This window comes from Anopheles cruzii, unplaced genomic scaffold, assembly GCF_943734635.1.
Source record: "Anopheles cruzii unplaced genomic scaffold, idAnoCruzAS_RS32_06 scaffold00463_ctg1, whole genome shotgun sequence".
Classification (NCBI taxonomy): domain Eukaryota; kingdom Metazoa; phylum Arthropoda; class Insecta; order Diptera; family Culicidae; genus Anopheles; species Anopheles cruzii.
The window spans coordinates 1-14,598 of NW_026454066.1; the positions used below are offsets into that span (position 1 = coordinate 1).

At 50.5% G+C, this 14,598-nt stretch overlaps 2 protein-coding genes across 2 annotated transcripts; one reads left to right on the top strand and one right to left on the bottom strand.

Moving 5' to 3' along the window:
* Positions 1 to 24: 24 nt before the first annotated feature.
* Positions 25 to 1,249, top strand: LOC128276081 (regucalcin). Its single transcript, XM_053014550.1, has 5 exons — positions 25 to 79; positions 162 to 269; positions 337 to 765; positions 837 to 975; positions 1,045 to 1,249. Exons 1-5 carry the CDS (start codon positions 25 to 27, stop codon positions 1,247 to 1,249), a joined length of 936 nt encoding a protein of 311 aa, XP_052870510.1.
* A 5,441-nt stretch (positions 1,250 to 6,690) lies between these two features.
* On the bottom strand, positions 6,691 to 7,368 carry LOC128276082 (homeobox protein NOBOX-like; the record flags this gene model as incomplete). Its single annotated transcript, XM_053014551.1, has 3 exons — positions 6,691 to 6,904; positions 6,972 to 7,168; positions 7,243 to 7,368. Coding segments are annotated over 3 exons (537 nt in total), but the record flags the coding sequence as incomplete, so codon positions are not given.
* Positions 7,369 to 14,598: the final 7,230 nt, after the last annotated feature.

The following is a 14,598-nucleotide window of genomic DNA, read 5'->3' on the forward strand; positions in this document are numbered from 1 at the left end:
ACAAGACCGTCCACCATCATCGCGATGTCCTCGTACAAGGTTGAACAACTTCCGTCGCCACTGTCGGTGCTCGGTGAAGGTGCGTGCCAGAGATTGTGACCGCGACGGGCCACAGGTTTTGGTGCCAGCAGTGCAAGATCATTGTGCTTCCTTTTCGGTAGGTCCTCACTGGGATGTGGAGCGCCAGAGTCTGTACTACAACGATATTTACGGCGGATCCATCCATCGCTATGACTACGCAGAGAACAAAACCTACAACGCTACCGTTGGTAAGTGACGTGTACCCTTTTCTGGTGTGCTGTGTTATTTTCCAACCTCCAAAACGTGATCTTCTAGAGGGTTTCCCGGTGATTGGGTTCATCGTGCCGGTAAAAGGCAACGATCGTCATTTTCTTATCGGCACCTTCCGTACGGTGACGCTGATCGATTGGGATGGCCGCTCGGAGACGGCCACTTTCGTGCGAACGGTCGGTGAAGTCGAACCAGACATGCCAGACAACAGGTTCAACGATGGGAAGGTCGACAGCAAGGGCCGCCTCTACGCCGGTACCATGCGGCTGGAAGCGAAGGGTGATATCTTCGAGATGCGCCTCGGTACCTTCTATCGCTACGACCCCACCGAAGGGGGTCAGTTCCGAGTGCTCAAGAAGAGCATCGGTGTCTCGAACGGATTGTGCTGGAATGCGGCCGGCGATCGGTTGTACTACATCGATTCGTGCGATCTGGACGTGAAGGAGTACCAAGTGGATGCGAATGGCGATCTGTGTAAGTTTCGCGACCATCCCGAGTGAGTTGGTGACCGCCATTCAGTTTGTTGTTTGTTTATCGATCCTCAGCTAACGAGCGCGTCGTCGTGGACTTCCGTGTTGACGGCGAGCGACCACCATTCGTTCCGGACGGTATGACCATCGATGCGGAAGGATCGCTGTACGTCGCCACCTTCGGTGGTTCCACCGTCTACAAGGTCAACTCCACGTGAGTAACGGTATATCTCGGCTAGGTGGCCGTCAGGTCCGATTCTACAACGCTTCTTGTTGTTTACAGCACGGGCAAGGTGGAACTGGAGATTAAACTGCCGTGCGAACAGGTGACATCGGCCGCATTCGGTGGCCCCAATCTGGACGTCCTCTTCGTGACGACATCGGCGAAGGAATTCAAATCGCCACAACCGGCCCCGGCCGGTGCCCTCTTCAAGGTGACCGGACTCGGCGTCAAGGGAACTCCCATGCACGCCGTCGCGTTGGACTAGAGTGTTGTTGTTGTAGAAAATAAAGCGACTGAACTACCATGGGCCATTGAGAGGTTGTTGTCGTCGTTGTGGATTTGTGGAACGCGGTCACAAGATGTTTACACGGGACGATGTTTTAAATGCCTCCAGGAGCAACACCAGGGTGTATCCAGATGAGCAAACAGCCGCGAAGCGAAAAAAGTGTAACATATTGAGCGGACTAATCACTTCGGGGCACCACCGCAAGCCCGTGGTGACACCTCGAGGGCATGATCCGGATTCCGTGAACTCCCAGCCGGGTCGGTCGGTTGGACCCTAGCGTGCAATATGAGCCGCTTAAATGTTAATCATGTAAATAGAACGGCCCACCGACCGAAGACCGGAGGTCCTGCACGGCCTCACCAGTACCACCCATCAGGCGTGTCGAAGCCCAGATCGGGCCCTCGGGCAGGCAGCAACCCGTTCACGTACCATTCCCCGTGGCCAGCCCAGTGCCACCCTTCAATTACTTGGAAAGTGTGCGGTAATGACTTCGGAAACCGCAGGCGGTTCCATTTGGCCATTGTGTGTGTGCGGCGAACGCGAAGTGTATTTTTTAACTGTTACCATTATTCCGCACTTTATCCGGGTTATTAGGGGTTGCCAGTTTGCTACCCCCTTTTCCAGCGCTCGGACCGGATGCACTTTCCTTTCCCGCCGCGCGTTCCTTCGGGCTTTGGGTGCCTCTTATTTCTATTCTGTGATCCAGCCGATGCGGAACGGCTGGCCACATAAAAAAACGTAACAAAGCGCATTTCGCACCCGAAAACAGCATTAACAGCGGTTTCTCGCAGATCTCCGGGAAAGTCGGGCGAGAGCATAAAAAAGAACCCGAGGCCCGAGAATGATAAATGCTTCGTCTTGGGCGTCAAGCCGTGGAGTGAGCCAAGCGCTTCTTTATGCAGCAAAAGTCGGGCCAAAGGTTGGCCCCGCACACACGCACACAAAGGAGGAGGGTTAAATGGAGCGTTCAATGGCCAACCGGAAGGAGGGACCGGTTCATTAGGGTGGTGCGCAGAGTGTTGTCCCGCAGCTCGGAGGGTGCCGGATCGTCCTTTAGCCAATTGTTGTTTTTTTTGTTTGCGTTGTTGTCACTCCGAGGGACCCTCTTCGAATCCGCAGTCCGCATTGTTGTTGAGTGGGATTACGGTTTGTAGGTTTGAGTTGACAATTTAGACCATCCTCTCTGGAGGGGGAGTGCGTGAGCCAATCTTCGGAGACCTCGGCCGAGATTTGGTGCAGAAATTAAGTTGGCCCCTTGCAGGTCGTGAACAAACTGCTGATGTCATTAGCAAGTGCCACCGGGCCGGCGGCGGCGACGATGATGATGTTGCAGGGTCTTCTTGGCGGACGACGTCCTAAGAAGCGTGCCGTTTCCGGCTTCCGGTTCGCGGGGCCCCTTCCCAGCGCTGACCGTAATCGAGCGATGCGGCGGACGACACCGAAAACAAACCGTCGGACCCTTTTGCGTTCTTTGTGTGTGTGTGCGGAAAACGCGTCTACGCCCTTGCGATTCCAGCAGAGGGCACTGGGCACTCTCGCTGGGAAGCGAGTTCTTCCTGCCAAGGGACCGAATTGGGTGTTTTATTACCATTTGATGAGACTGCAATTGATAACATCATTTAGGTACCATGCTCGCCGGACAGTGCTCGTGGGTATTATTGGTTTCGATTGTTGTGATTTGATTTACTTTACTGCTTTTTATTGCGTAACGGTGAGGCGCAGCACACAGGATCGAGGGAAGAATCTCGAACCTGAAGAACAGGCCTCAAAACATATCAGTTATCAGTCCTAACATCAGTATTTAAATCTCATATTAAATCACTGCAATTACAGCAATTGCGAGAAGGTTCAACGCCAGCCCCCCAAACAATTGTTCTATCAAAAAGCATAAATTTAAATCTCAATCGAATCAATCACAGAGCACACTTAGTGACGGCCGCTGTCAGTGGAGAAAAATGTCAAACATCGGCATTCGTGCATCGGCGTAATTCAATCACCGCACCGCTACACACCAATTTTCTGCACCGGCACACGATTTGAGGCGCACTCCCAATCAAACGCCCGGCTCAATAATGTGGCCCGGATTTCAGCCCGGTCCCGAAAGGGATGGGGCACCCGTCTGGGCGGCTCCGAAGACGATGATGCAATGCTAGAGCAGCCAATCAAAGCCCACCGGAGACCGCTCCCCACCCGGGGTTGCTCGGGACGGACGTGATCCTAATTGAATCTCCCCAGTAGAAATTGTCCCCAGAAACCCCGCGTATCCTTGGCTAGTGTCGTGGCATCTCCAAGCAGTCACCGTTGCATAAGTACTCCGGGGAGCTCAGCTCTGTGATGGGAGTTCGAGCGTCGAGTGTCGTCGTCTTTGTCTTGACTCGAAAGTGTGCAAAAAGAAACCTCTTAACGCAATACAGATTGTAGCAAAGAGAGGGACGAAACTACTGTGTCTGTGTATGAGTGAGAGAGTGCCAAGAAAGAATCTCGGAACACTTTTCCCGTGAATCCTCTTAACCTGCCGTACTTTCTCCGTGGAGCAACATTAGCATTCGGTGTTCAAGAGCGGAGTGCCGCTTCAAGAGTTTCATGAAACTTTAAAGTATACCGTTCCGTAAGACGTTTCCGTTCCATTCCCTGTGGTGGGTAGCAAGGAAGAAACAAATGTAATAAAAAATCGAGCGAACAAAGTGGCAGAGCATTAGAAAATATGAAAATGCATAAAGATCCTTGACAGGAGCGGCGGGCCGGGAGTTCCTTGGGAGAGCAAAGTCCTACCCACCGGGCCCTGGGAAAAGATATTACGTTACGCTTGTCAAAATCAACTTAAATCAAGTCTCCGCCACCGACACACCCCCGGGCTGCCTTGCTGACCCCGGGACTCAAGGACGAACCCACTGGGAAAGGGTTGAGGGCGTTGGCCAACACACGGTCGATACGCTCGAGAATGGCCCCGGCACTGAGAAAGGTTGAAGTCACCCGATGTCCTTTGGGTGACCTGGCAAGTTATTAACGAGACATTTTATGCTCTGCAAAATATGGATTGCAAAATGGGGCATGTTTTTCTTGAGAGTGGCATTGAAATCAGTGAACTCATATCGTGCCCAATCTAGTAGCCTAATCTATGTTCGCAGCAAAAGTCCGCCAACGAGGACTTTCGGTAATCCAGGACAGAAATTAAACTAATCAAACAACGGCTACAAAGCTAATACCATTTTCATCGGGGCGCCCATTGTTTGCCTGAAACATAATTTAACAATAGCGTGTACCAATTTCGAGCACCATTCGAGTACTAATCGTTTTGGCGAATTGTTTCGTTCGGCTCCGACACAAAAAACACACGCACACGATCTGCCGGCGGGTTTTAGTTCCGCTCGATCTCTTGTGCTAATATTGGAACACCATCTGTTTACCTTCCTGGCGAACTTCCTGGATCCGCCAGCGCCGTCGCCGCTGCTCGGGTCCGCCGAGGATTGCCGTCAAAATTTTCCGAACCAACCGAGCCGGGCCGGGTGGCAACCCCAGAGGACGCCGCCGGTAGGAACTTTAGTACCGTGAGCGCTTATGTTGAACGGTCTATTGCACACGCATGCATGGTCCATGGACCCATCTTCCGGCTGTGGATGCTTTTCCGCCTTTTTAAACCTATTTGCCAAATGCTTTATGGCCCCCCCTAATTGCTCGGTCTGCCACCGGTGTGTGGGGGGGACGAAATTTAATTTGCGGAAAATTGCTTTTCCGAAAGGTAAATAATTGTTTTGCGTTCGGGCGCTGCGAGACGCTTCTTCGGATGTCGGTTTGAGTTTTCTTTCGTGTGGCAGGACCCACATTACTCCATTGCTTTAAGCAGTTTTGTTCGATGATTCGATTCTCAAATCGATTTCCTGTCCGGTTTCTCAGAAGTCACAAACTTTCGGTGTTGGCCGCTTAGTAACGCTTGGTGTGAAACCTTTTTAAATTTTTCCTGGAACTAAGAAGAGGTGAATTCAACACAAAAACCAACCCCATTACAGAGAACCCCCAATGCTTGTCACTGTTTTAAAATACACATTCACGTAATGAAGGCTTTAAGGTACCGAGCCGAGTACCGTGCGGTCAAAGGCCTTTAATGTGTCATAACCGCGGTGAACACTGTTTTGTCCCTGTAAAGTCTTTGCAGCCCTCCGCGGGTTGGCCATGCCGGGTCGTTATAAGTAGTGCGATGGCGTCTAAATGTCACCGGGAATCCCCGTCGGGGGCCTCGGGCCCATTTCGGCAATGTCAAGTACGCATGACCCTTTCTGTACCCTGCACGAACCCTCTTCGCCCGTGCATGGCACAATTAACGACAATATTTGGCAAATGTTATTCCAAAACTCCGCACCAAACACCGCGTGGTACGGCCTTTGTTTCCCGGACCCCCCCGCGGACCACGGAGTGACGGGGCGCTGGATGACGTGAATGACTTCCGACACACCGGCACGACGACACGCCGTGCGTGACACGTGCTGTGCGCGAAAGATCTTAATTGCATTACGGCGACCCCCGAAACCGAACCGGAAACTAGGATAAGGACCGGGAATACAGGAAGGAAGGCACTCTTCCCGGTTTGAAGGGAGGTTCCTTTCGAGCTAAATTGTGCGCATCGTGATTCACATTCGGAACACCAGCGCTTGGGATGCTCGGGAGCATCGTGATGATGCCGCTGATGATGTCTTAATTATCCGATCATTTTGCATGCGCAGGACTTACCGCGGGGGAGCGATCGAAGGCCCGAGCAAAACGGTGGCGGTTTGTTTGCGTAAGTCAGTGTCACGGCACGGCACGGCCCGACACGTGACCGATCCTTGTTTCCCCTCGAAACGGGGAAGGTTCTTTTTGTGTACGGGCCTTTTCACTGAGCGCCGGACAAAAGCGTGCGTCGGTTGGACAAACAAATCAACGGGACGCTGAAGTCACCGTTTTGGGCGGGCGTTTCGAGGGCGGCTCAAAGCGGGTGGGAAAAAGCGATTAACAAAGCGCAGCGAAGGCCAATGTTTGCGTCAATTGAATTTCATTCCTTTCATTAGGCAGGTTTATGAACCGAGAATTTGCATTGAATCGAAATGGGCTCGTGAAGTGCCAATGAGATTAGGTTTGTATGATCCTTAGTTCAGCATAATAAAAGAAACCTTATTTTTGAAAAACCATAACAAAGACCGCGATTAAAACCCTCGAAACAATGTAGTATTCATTGCATACATTCTTTAGGTGTCGGTCCAAATCACTGTCGCAAAGATTGCCTACATTCAGGCGCCCGTTTTTCATTTCTTTTCCTCAAAGATTACGCCTGCAAGTATGTAATAGTGCTTTAACCGGTTATGTTGCCCTGTTATGTCCCTTTTTGCACAAGTTTCACGGCCGAATAACGCTTCATTCGAAGGACACTTCATTCAAAGATCGATAGCCTACCTTTCGGTGAAGTTCCCGAAGATGTGGCTACTGAAGCTGGGCGTCGTGGTGGCCGTCGACAGGCTGGCGATCGAGCTGCTGGTCACATGGTGTGGCGACTCGCTCGGTGGAGTCCTGGATGTGGTCGTCAGCGAGATTGGTCCACCGACCTCGATCGGTGAGTCGGCCGAGGCGGACGGTGCTGGACTCGGCACCGAGTAGGGTGCAAATCTGGATGTTGGAAGTGTTTGGTTACGGACATTACGAACTGACGTTCGCCTTCCTTCAAGTTACTCACTTGAGGCCCGGTGACGGAGTTCCGGCACTGTTGGATGCTGAGTGAGAGTGCGTCGAGTTGAGCTGCGTCGAAGAGGAGGGCCGCTCGGGTTCCGAGTCCACGCGCGGACTCATGGGCGGCACGCTCGAGCTGCGCATATCGTCGTCATCCGCATCACCCGTAATGTCCGGGCTCGAGTCCCGACTGTCCGTGTCGAGCTGCGGGGAGGCACACGGAATGTCTTGCGTTAGAACTTTAAAGAACATCCAACCCGGGGCGAAGAACATCCTACCTTATCGCCCATCAGCTGCGAGTCGGCTCCGTCCGCACCACCACCACCGCTGCCGCCCCGTTTGCGCTGTTCCTCCTTCAGCCGCTCGGCCTTGCGCCACTTGGCCCGCCGGTTCTGGAACCAGACCTGCAATCAACCGAGGAACAAGCGAAGCGGGCGTCGGAATTAGATTTCGTCGTTCGCAAATTGCTACGGCAAACGTGAGGATCGTGCACGAGCCGTGGCCACCGCCCACGGCAATATGAGGAAATGTGGTGCTTTATGTTATTTTTCAATTCTCCGCCTCCGTCACCTGCGGCCCCCCAGAGATCCTGATTCGTTTGCTCTCTTTACCAAATCAGTAGCTTAAATAACGAACCAAATTCAATTCCGCCGTCGCCGCCACCGTGCACTCCGGCGGCGAAGACGAAGGAGAAAATTCACTTTGGCCCCCAAAGTCTGCGGACCGGGTGACCCTGGGGGGTCCAGGGCTCCCCTCACCGCTTGCGTTTGACACACTTTTCCCTCGGCACTGGGTCTGCCGCTCCCCGTAAACCAATAGAGCGGTGTGCGGGTCTGAAACGTGCTACGAAAATTGGCTGATTGAATTCGAAATACTGCCCCGCGCACACACACACACATACGAGTTCCTTTTGGCTGCCAAAACGAAGGAGTTTTGGGTTTTTCCGAGGAGCTTGGTTTTTGGGCACGAAGAACCAAACCAGTGAGGGAGTGTGCGTGCGTGTGTGTGTTGGTGACGGTCTTTCTCCATTTTGTTTCGGTGCACATGCGCCTTAAGAGCCGGGCACTCGTCTCAAGTCCTGTGAGTGTGTACTTCCTGTGCAAAGAAACGGCACACTCCCTGCGTTCCTGCTTCGCGGACGGACGGGAGGGCGTAATTTATTTTTCCTTCTTGCGTGGCCACCCTTTTCCGGTGTCTAGATTCCCTAGTCTCCTTGTGTGCGTGTCTCTCTCTCTCGCTCTCGGCATTAATGGCCACACTTTTCCGGCTCTAACGGTAATGGGTAGCAATGAAATGAATTTTTCCACAACAAATGAGAATCATCATGGCGGTGGGACCAGCAGAAACTGCTGCTGGAGTGCAGATTCCACGGAAGTTGCTGGACTTTTTGGGGGACTAAAGTTAGGATGCGTCCCTTGGCTTTGCAAGGATTGTATTCTGGTTTTTCGGGGTTTTCTATTTGTTTAAACTTTTATTAATTAATTCCTTGTATCGGCTATTACAATAAAAAGGATATTTTCGTGCATAAATTACGAAAAGAAAATTTTATCACCGAAACCTTTCACAAAACACATCAGTCTTATATTTTTTTAAAAAATTATTTAATTTCATCTTCTCAACAAGAAACTAACACTCTCAAGCATTAGACCATGGACTGGCTCAATGAAACATCCTTCAGCCATTCGCGTTCGTAAATTATAATCCATTAAAAGCTATGAAATGATAGTAATTTGCTAGACCTTCCAAAGCCGGCGACCGTCATGGCTTGCAGGCATTTACAACGTAACGCAGATGGAAAGTTGGGAAAGACCTCTAAGCCTTAACGGTTCCCTGCTTCCCGGCAAGAAAGTTCCCACAAGTTAATCATAATTAAGAATTCAATTTCACAAACCAATACCACCGCACTAATAGGGTTTTCGGGCGGCGAATTCATTGTTTCAATTCGGTAATTGTAACCGAGACACTGCGAGGATCCGAGGATCCGGTCGAAGGATGAAGATTTGCATGGCAGAGAAATTCAATCACCAAACCCGAAACCCTCGGAGGATATTACATTTCTTTCAACTTAATTTTGCATTACTTTCACCCAACCGACCAATGAATCTTCCGGTGGCACGGCATTAGCGAACGGTAGAAACCGGTTGCCAACCGAGAAGCCGCAGGTCGATAATCAACCAGGGGATTTGGGGGCCCAGGCCAGGCCGGATCCGTTTAGGGCAACCGATCATCAATAACAATTTCTGAAGTGGATTTGGCTGCCATTTTTCCGGCCTCCAAATGCCTCGGAATTCGCATGGATTTTCGCCCACGTCATGCCCCAAGCTGGTCCCTGGGCTGACGGAAGTAGATTTGGAATGCTTTTTGTTTTGTTTGCTTGCCTTCTCCCGGCTTTTCGCGTTGGGCTTTGTGGTTCTCGCATCGACAAACGATAATAAATAGTGTCTAATTCAATCACCCATCAACGGGCGCACCCTTAACGAGCCCCGCTAATCCCACGCCAGCTGGGGCCTGGAATCCTCGAGGATCCCTGCCGTGCCGTGGCCAACTGTGGGTGTTGTTGAGAAAAATGTGAAAACAGAAAAACGCCAACCCACCACGGGCCAGCGAGCCAGCCCACCCGCCAGATCATCATGGAGGGATCAAAGGCCACAATAAACACTTGATCCAACTAATTCTTTATCCCATTGCACATTTTTCAGTCCGAGGTCAGGGGACGACTTCTCTTGCTCTGTCTCTCTATCTCTCCCTTTCGGCACCCTTTCAACAGATCACGGTTTCGAACGAATAGTTTGCGAAGCGGCACCGACTTGGTGTATCTCGTTCGCGTATCGGTGAATCGTTTATCACACGAAATCCCTTCGTTCGCAACTGGGCCAACTGGACGCGGAAAGGGACGAATCCATCTAGCGCACGAAGCGAAGGTGATACAAATTGGTTCAAAGGTTAGGTCATTCTGGTCGCTGGCATGAAAAGCTCTCCTAAACCACCTCCACAAGACTTTTTATACGAAAATACTTTCTAGTTATAGAAATTAACAAACCCATTACAAATGTAATCTAGCAAAGATGAATATAGCAGAAAACATTGAAAATATCAGAGTAAAGTTCATAAAAGTGTTTTAGTAAGAATAAAGATCGTTACACAATTTAATTGTGCAGCTCAAAAATTTATTGGCAATGTAAAACATTGTGAAATAATGTGCAATAGATACAAATTACGTTTTCTCTTTTTATAGCACCTAAGCCCATCATTATTCCTTTCAATCCCATTTAGCTTTGGTAAAAAAAAACACAATACCACAGGCCATGATTTGTCGGTGGCTTCCCCCACTTGACGGAACATATTTTCGCCGGAAACCACAATCCGAACGCCCAGCACCGACGCAATTGTAGACCAAAAACTAACAAATGTGCAAAGCCGTACAGCGAAGCTCCGGTCGTTGAAAAAAACTCCAGGATTCACTCTCCATTCTACTCGAAATAAAAACTATCAAACGGTTGAAGGGACGACCGGCGGAAAAACGGGCCTTTCGATGTAAGCCGGTGGTGAGCCCATCGATGGCCCGCGGCTCCCGCGGTCCCTCGAGGAAACAGCGGCCGTAATAGGTGCATAAACAGATTATGTGGATTTCAACCCCTTTTGCCGACGCGACTGACGCTCCGGTTGGCGGGTGTATCCGGCAGACAGGGCCGACTTCGGCCAGGGTATCGGCACCGATCCTTAGGGCAAACGGGATCATGAACACATGTGGCTTCCGGTGTTGCGGCCCCCGGAACCCTTCCGGTGTCGGTGCTCTGGTTGTTCGGCCAACTGCTGAACGGGAAAATCTCGTGCCCAAACAAAAAAGAAACGACACCATCGAGAGACGGCGAACCAACGATGACACCCGCGACGCCGGGACACGCGGTAATCCTGTTTCACGGCAGCTCCTCCGGGTGTGTGTGTGTGTTTGTGGTCCACTTCGAGCACCACTTCAGGCGCCACCCGAAACTGTCGACACTTTTCGGCATTACGCGGCTTAATCGAAAATAATAACTGTTATTACTTACAATCAGCAATCAAGAGCCATCGCCGGCCGCGGACGACACGGAATGCACCCTCGCTCGGTTTAGGGACGCGTTTTTCCCTTCTCTATCGCGCGGACTAATGAAAATAATAATCAAGTAATACATAATAATTATCTGCTAAGCCGACCCGAGAGCTGGTCCTCCGATCTCCGCCAGAGTAATAATGTGTGTCGATTATTAAGTTACCAAGGCCCTGGCTTTGGCCCGGGAGTTTTCGAAACAATTTGCCAATTGTGTCACAGTTTTACTGCTAATGAGATGATAATCTGTTCTCCGTTTCGAAATGTATCGAAGCTTGACGTCGCCAGAAAAAAGAAGGAAATATTTTTTAAATGGTTTGAGCGATTATTAAAGACAGAAACAATCATACAAATTGAGCCAACGACGCTGTTTGACGTGAACGCATCAAATGCTGTATTTTTGTCAAACTGTCAAAAAATGGAAATATCTAAACCAATTTTGGGAGCTTCATAGTTGAAGAAGTGCGTCAAGTGCGTAATCTGATTACGCTCGCAAAACGTGTCGCTGTCAAATGGTATCGTCTCGGGTTATCTACGCAATTCCATAATGGATCCAATTTGTACGAAAACGATCTCATTTGTGACCTACATAAACTCGCTACAAGGCGAGACGAGTGGCACTAGTTTTGAATCTTGCCCAAAAGAAAGTGAATCCTCCGGTGGATGTCCTTTTTTGAAACAGGATATCTTCTGCGAAATGTCATAAATTGCCAACCAACTCCCGGTGCGTCGGAGGTTCGCTTTTTTTAGCAGATTCTACACAACCTGCTTGACGTAATTGAGTTACACGCGGGTGACAATGTATCGGCGGCGCAACGGAATCGGAACCGCTCGGACACGTGCCGGGAAGGGCAACACTTTGCTCAGCCAACCGAGCGGCCCAACGTGCGAGTCCTAAGTAAACCGCCGTCACGGATTGCCCTAATTTGTTCGCAACGGCAACCAGCAACTCCCGGATGGCAATTTGTAACTTGACACCGGCGTAAATGGAATCGTCCAGGGAGTTTCGGGGCTGGCCATCAGTGGGTTTGAAACGGGCTGGCCACGAAGGGGTGAATTGGCATGATGAATTAAAACCATTCCTTTTTCGTCAATTTTAAGCCCAAAAAATGATAATCTTTCGATGGTGTTTTGGCTCCGGGTTTGTTGTTCTTTGTTTTAAAGTTAGGAATGAACACTTCAACGTAAACAATCTGTTACTTTCATTTGGAACCATTTTAAAGTAGTAGTAGAACATTTTTTAAAGTAGTAGAACATTATTTTAACACCAATAATGTTGTCCACCATTCGCCTGACACATCAAGTAGGCATCAGAGGCAACATATTCAGTGCAACATGTTATTTAACTAAACAACAAAAACATAATCAATATTTTTTAATATTTTCAATAAGCAAAGCAAACGTCGAAATAAATTCATAAAGTTGCTAAAGTATTCGGGGAACGTTTAAATTATCTCCGAAGAACACACACGCGTTGTTGAGCGGATCGTTAGCAACCCGACACACAAGTCCATTGTTGCGTGAAAGTGGAAATCTGGCCTTTCTTGTTTGCTCTCTCTTTCTCTCTCTCTTTCTCCCAGTAGCTGTCCTGCTCGCACGCTGCATATCTGATTAGCTTATGATTAGTAATTATTGCAGAGCCCAGAAGCAAACGCACGCACTCGAAATACGCCCCAACACGGGCAAACGCACGCTCGAAGAAGGAACTCCGCCCGAACCGGCACCGGCAAGTGCTTCCGGCCGCGGCCTTCTACTCTCTTCGAAACTCTGATTGATGTTTACCTTAAGCTTTAATTACTTCAACGCTTCGTTGGTACGGCGTCGTGCCGTTGTGCTATTGTTTCTTCAATTGTTTCGTAATTATATTTACACAAACTTCACCCGGGCCGGGCCCGGGGAGGTTTCCTTGGGTCCTCGAGAGCCGTCACCAGGGAGAGCAACGCACACGCAGCGGATCAAGATGTCATCAGGCAAATCTGAAAATGAAGTGAACTTTTTGCAAAAGCACCCCGGCTACTGCGATGTTGGAAGCGAATCCTTGCGACGCCGGCGCCCTGGCGCTTGTGGTGCTTTGTTGAGAAGTGAAATTTTAAGTGGTTTCCACCGAGGTCCACCGGGCCAGCCCCGGGGGCTCACGGTCCCATTCATTAGCCCCGGTGTGCGCGCCCTTGCTGGCTTCTGGATGAAACTTCATTTGCCGAGCCTCGAGGACGGGGCGCGTCAGACGAGTGCAGAAAAAGAAGCCTCTGCCGCCGGCCCAACACAATCGGATGCTTGACGTCTCCGGGCGAGGCAAAATTAAATAAACAACAAGAGAGAAACTCACTCAATGGTAGGGTAAATGCATCGCACACTACCTAGGCCGGGTCGGCCGTCTCGAGTGGAGCCTCTTTGTGTCGCTTTCTTTGCTTTGCGCAACAGAAAAGCCGTGCAAGAGGTGTTAAGTTGGCTGTCAGTTTGTGACAGATGCGCCAGAGACGGTTCCAGGATCCAGGAGGTGGACCAAAGACGATGTCCGGAAGCTGAAGGACCCACTTGGTTTCACCCTTTCTAGACATTAAAAAGCGTTGGGCGCCGGACGGGTTTCTCGTGAATTGGGTTGTGTTAAAGAAATGATTAAAATAACGCTTCATGAGGCGACATTCGGGTATTGTTAGAGTTTCAACTTCCTCGAAACAGTAACCAAATCTTGACCTACACTTTACATGGAAACAACGGAACGGAAAGTCAACTTCAAGTCAAATGCTTCAGGCCCGCTCCGGACAGCAGTGACCAGCGGGCCACCACAATCCCGGACACCCATAATCATCGTGCGGCAATCAACCCACCTCCAAAGAGGTAAACTTTAATCCCGTCGACCACTGGAAGGACCGGAGAAGAGAGAAAAAACAAGACCCTGGAAGACCTGCCCTCCCGGCCATCCCGGTGAAGTAATTTCTGTCTGTACCGTGGCCGCTTCATCTGGCCAGAAGCAGCCACGTCCAAAGGCGGGCATCACGAACGGGCCGCCCCGGGTTGACTCTAGCCTTTCCAGTAGCCTTCCGGCATCGACATCACATTATCGGATTATGGGATTTGCGGAGCAATATTAAATTTTACCGAATCCCGCTCCCACTCGGAGGTCGACGCTCGGTCTTCGCCTTGCTGCCCCGAGTCACTTATCCGTTTTGGGACGCTTCCGAGTCCCGGGATGTTGCGCAAAACCTGTCATCGAAATCCGCGCCAGAGCATGCTGCACAAAAAATCCACTTCGAGCAGCGGGACAAGATCTTTCCCCCGGCGTGCTCTCGGGTGCCTCACCTTTCCACCAAAAACCCTCTCGGGAACTTATCTCGCTAACGACGTTTCACGGCGAACTCTTCCTTCAGGCTTCCCTGTTAGGGTTCAGGGAAAGAAACCACAAAAAAACACCCTCACAAACTATTCACCGGAAATACCGATGCATGGTTCCCGTTTCGCCCGGAAGCCGGACTGGCGAAGCTGTCAACGAAGCCGAGTTCCAGCGAGCAAAGTGAATTACGGCGGCAAGCTTCTCGGCTGATGGACG

What these genes read in the sequence shown, in the direction of transcription:
- LOC128276081 (XM_053014550.1), top strand. Translation starts at nt 25, where the DNA reads ATGTCCTCGTACAAGGTTGAACAACTTCCGTCGCCACTGTCGGTGCTC. An exon ending in ACTGTCGGTGCTCGGTGAAG is followed by an intron (nt 80 to 161) that starts GTGCGTGCCAGA and finishes CCTTTTCGGTAG; the next exon opens with GTCCTCACTGGGATGTGGAG. An exon ending in GGATGCGAATGGCGATCTGT is followed by an intron (nt 766 to 836) that starts GTAAGTTTCGCG and finishes ATCGATCCTCAG; the next exon opens with CTAACGAGCGCGTCGTCGTG.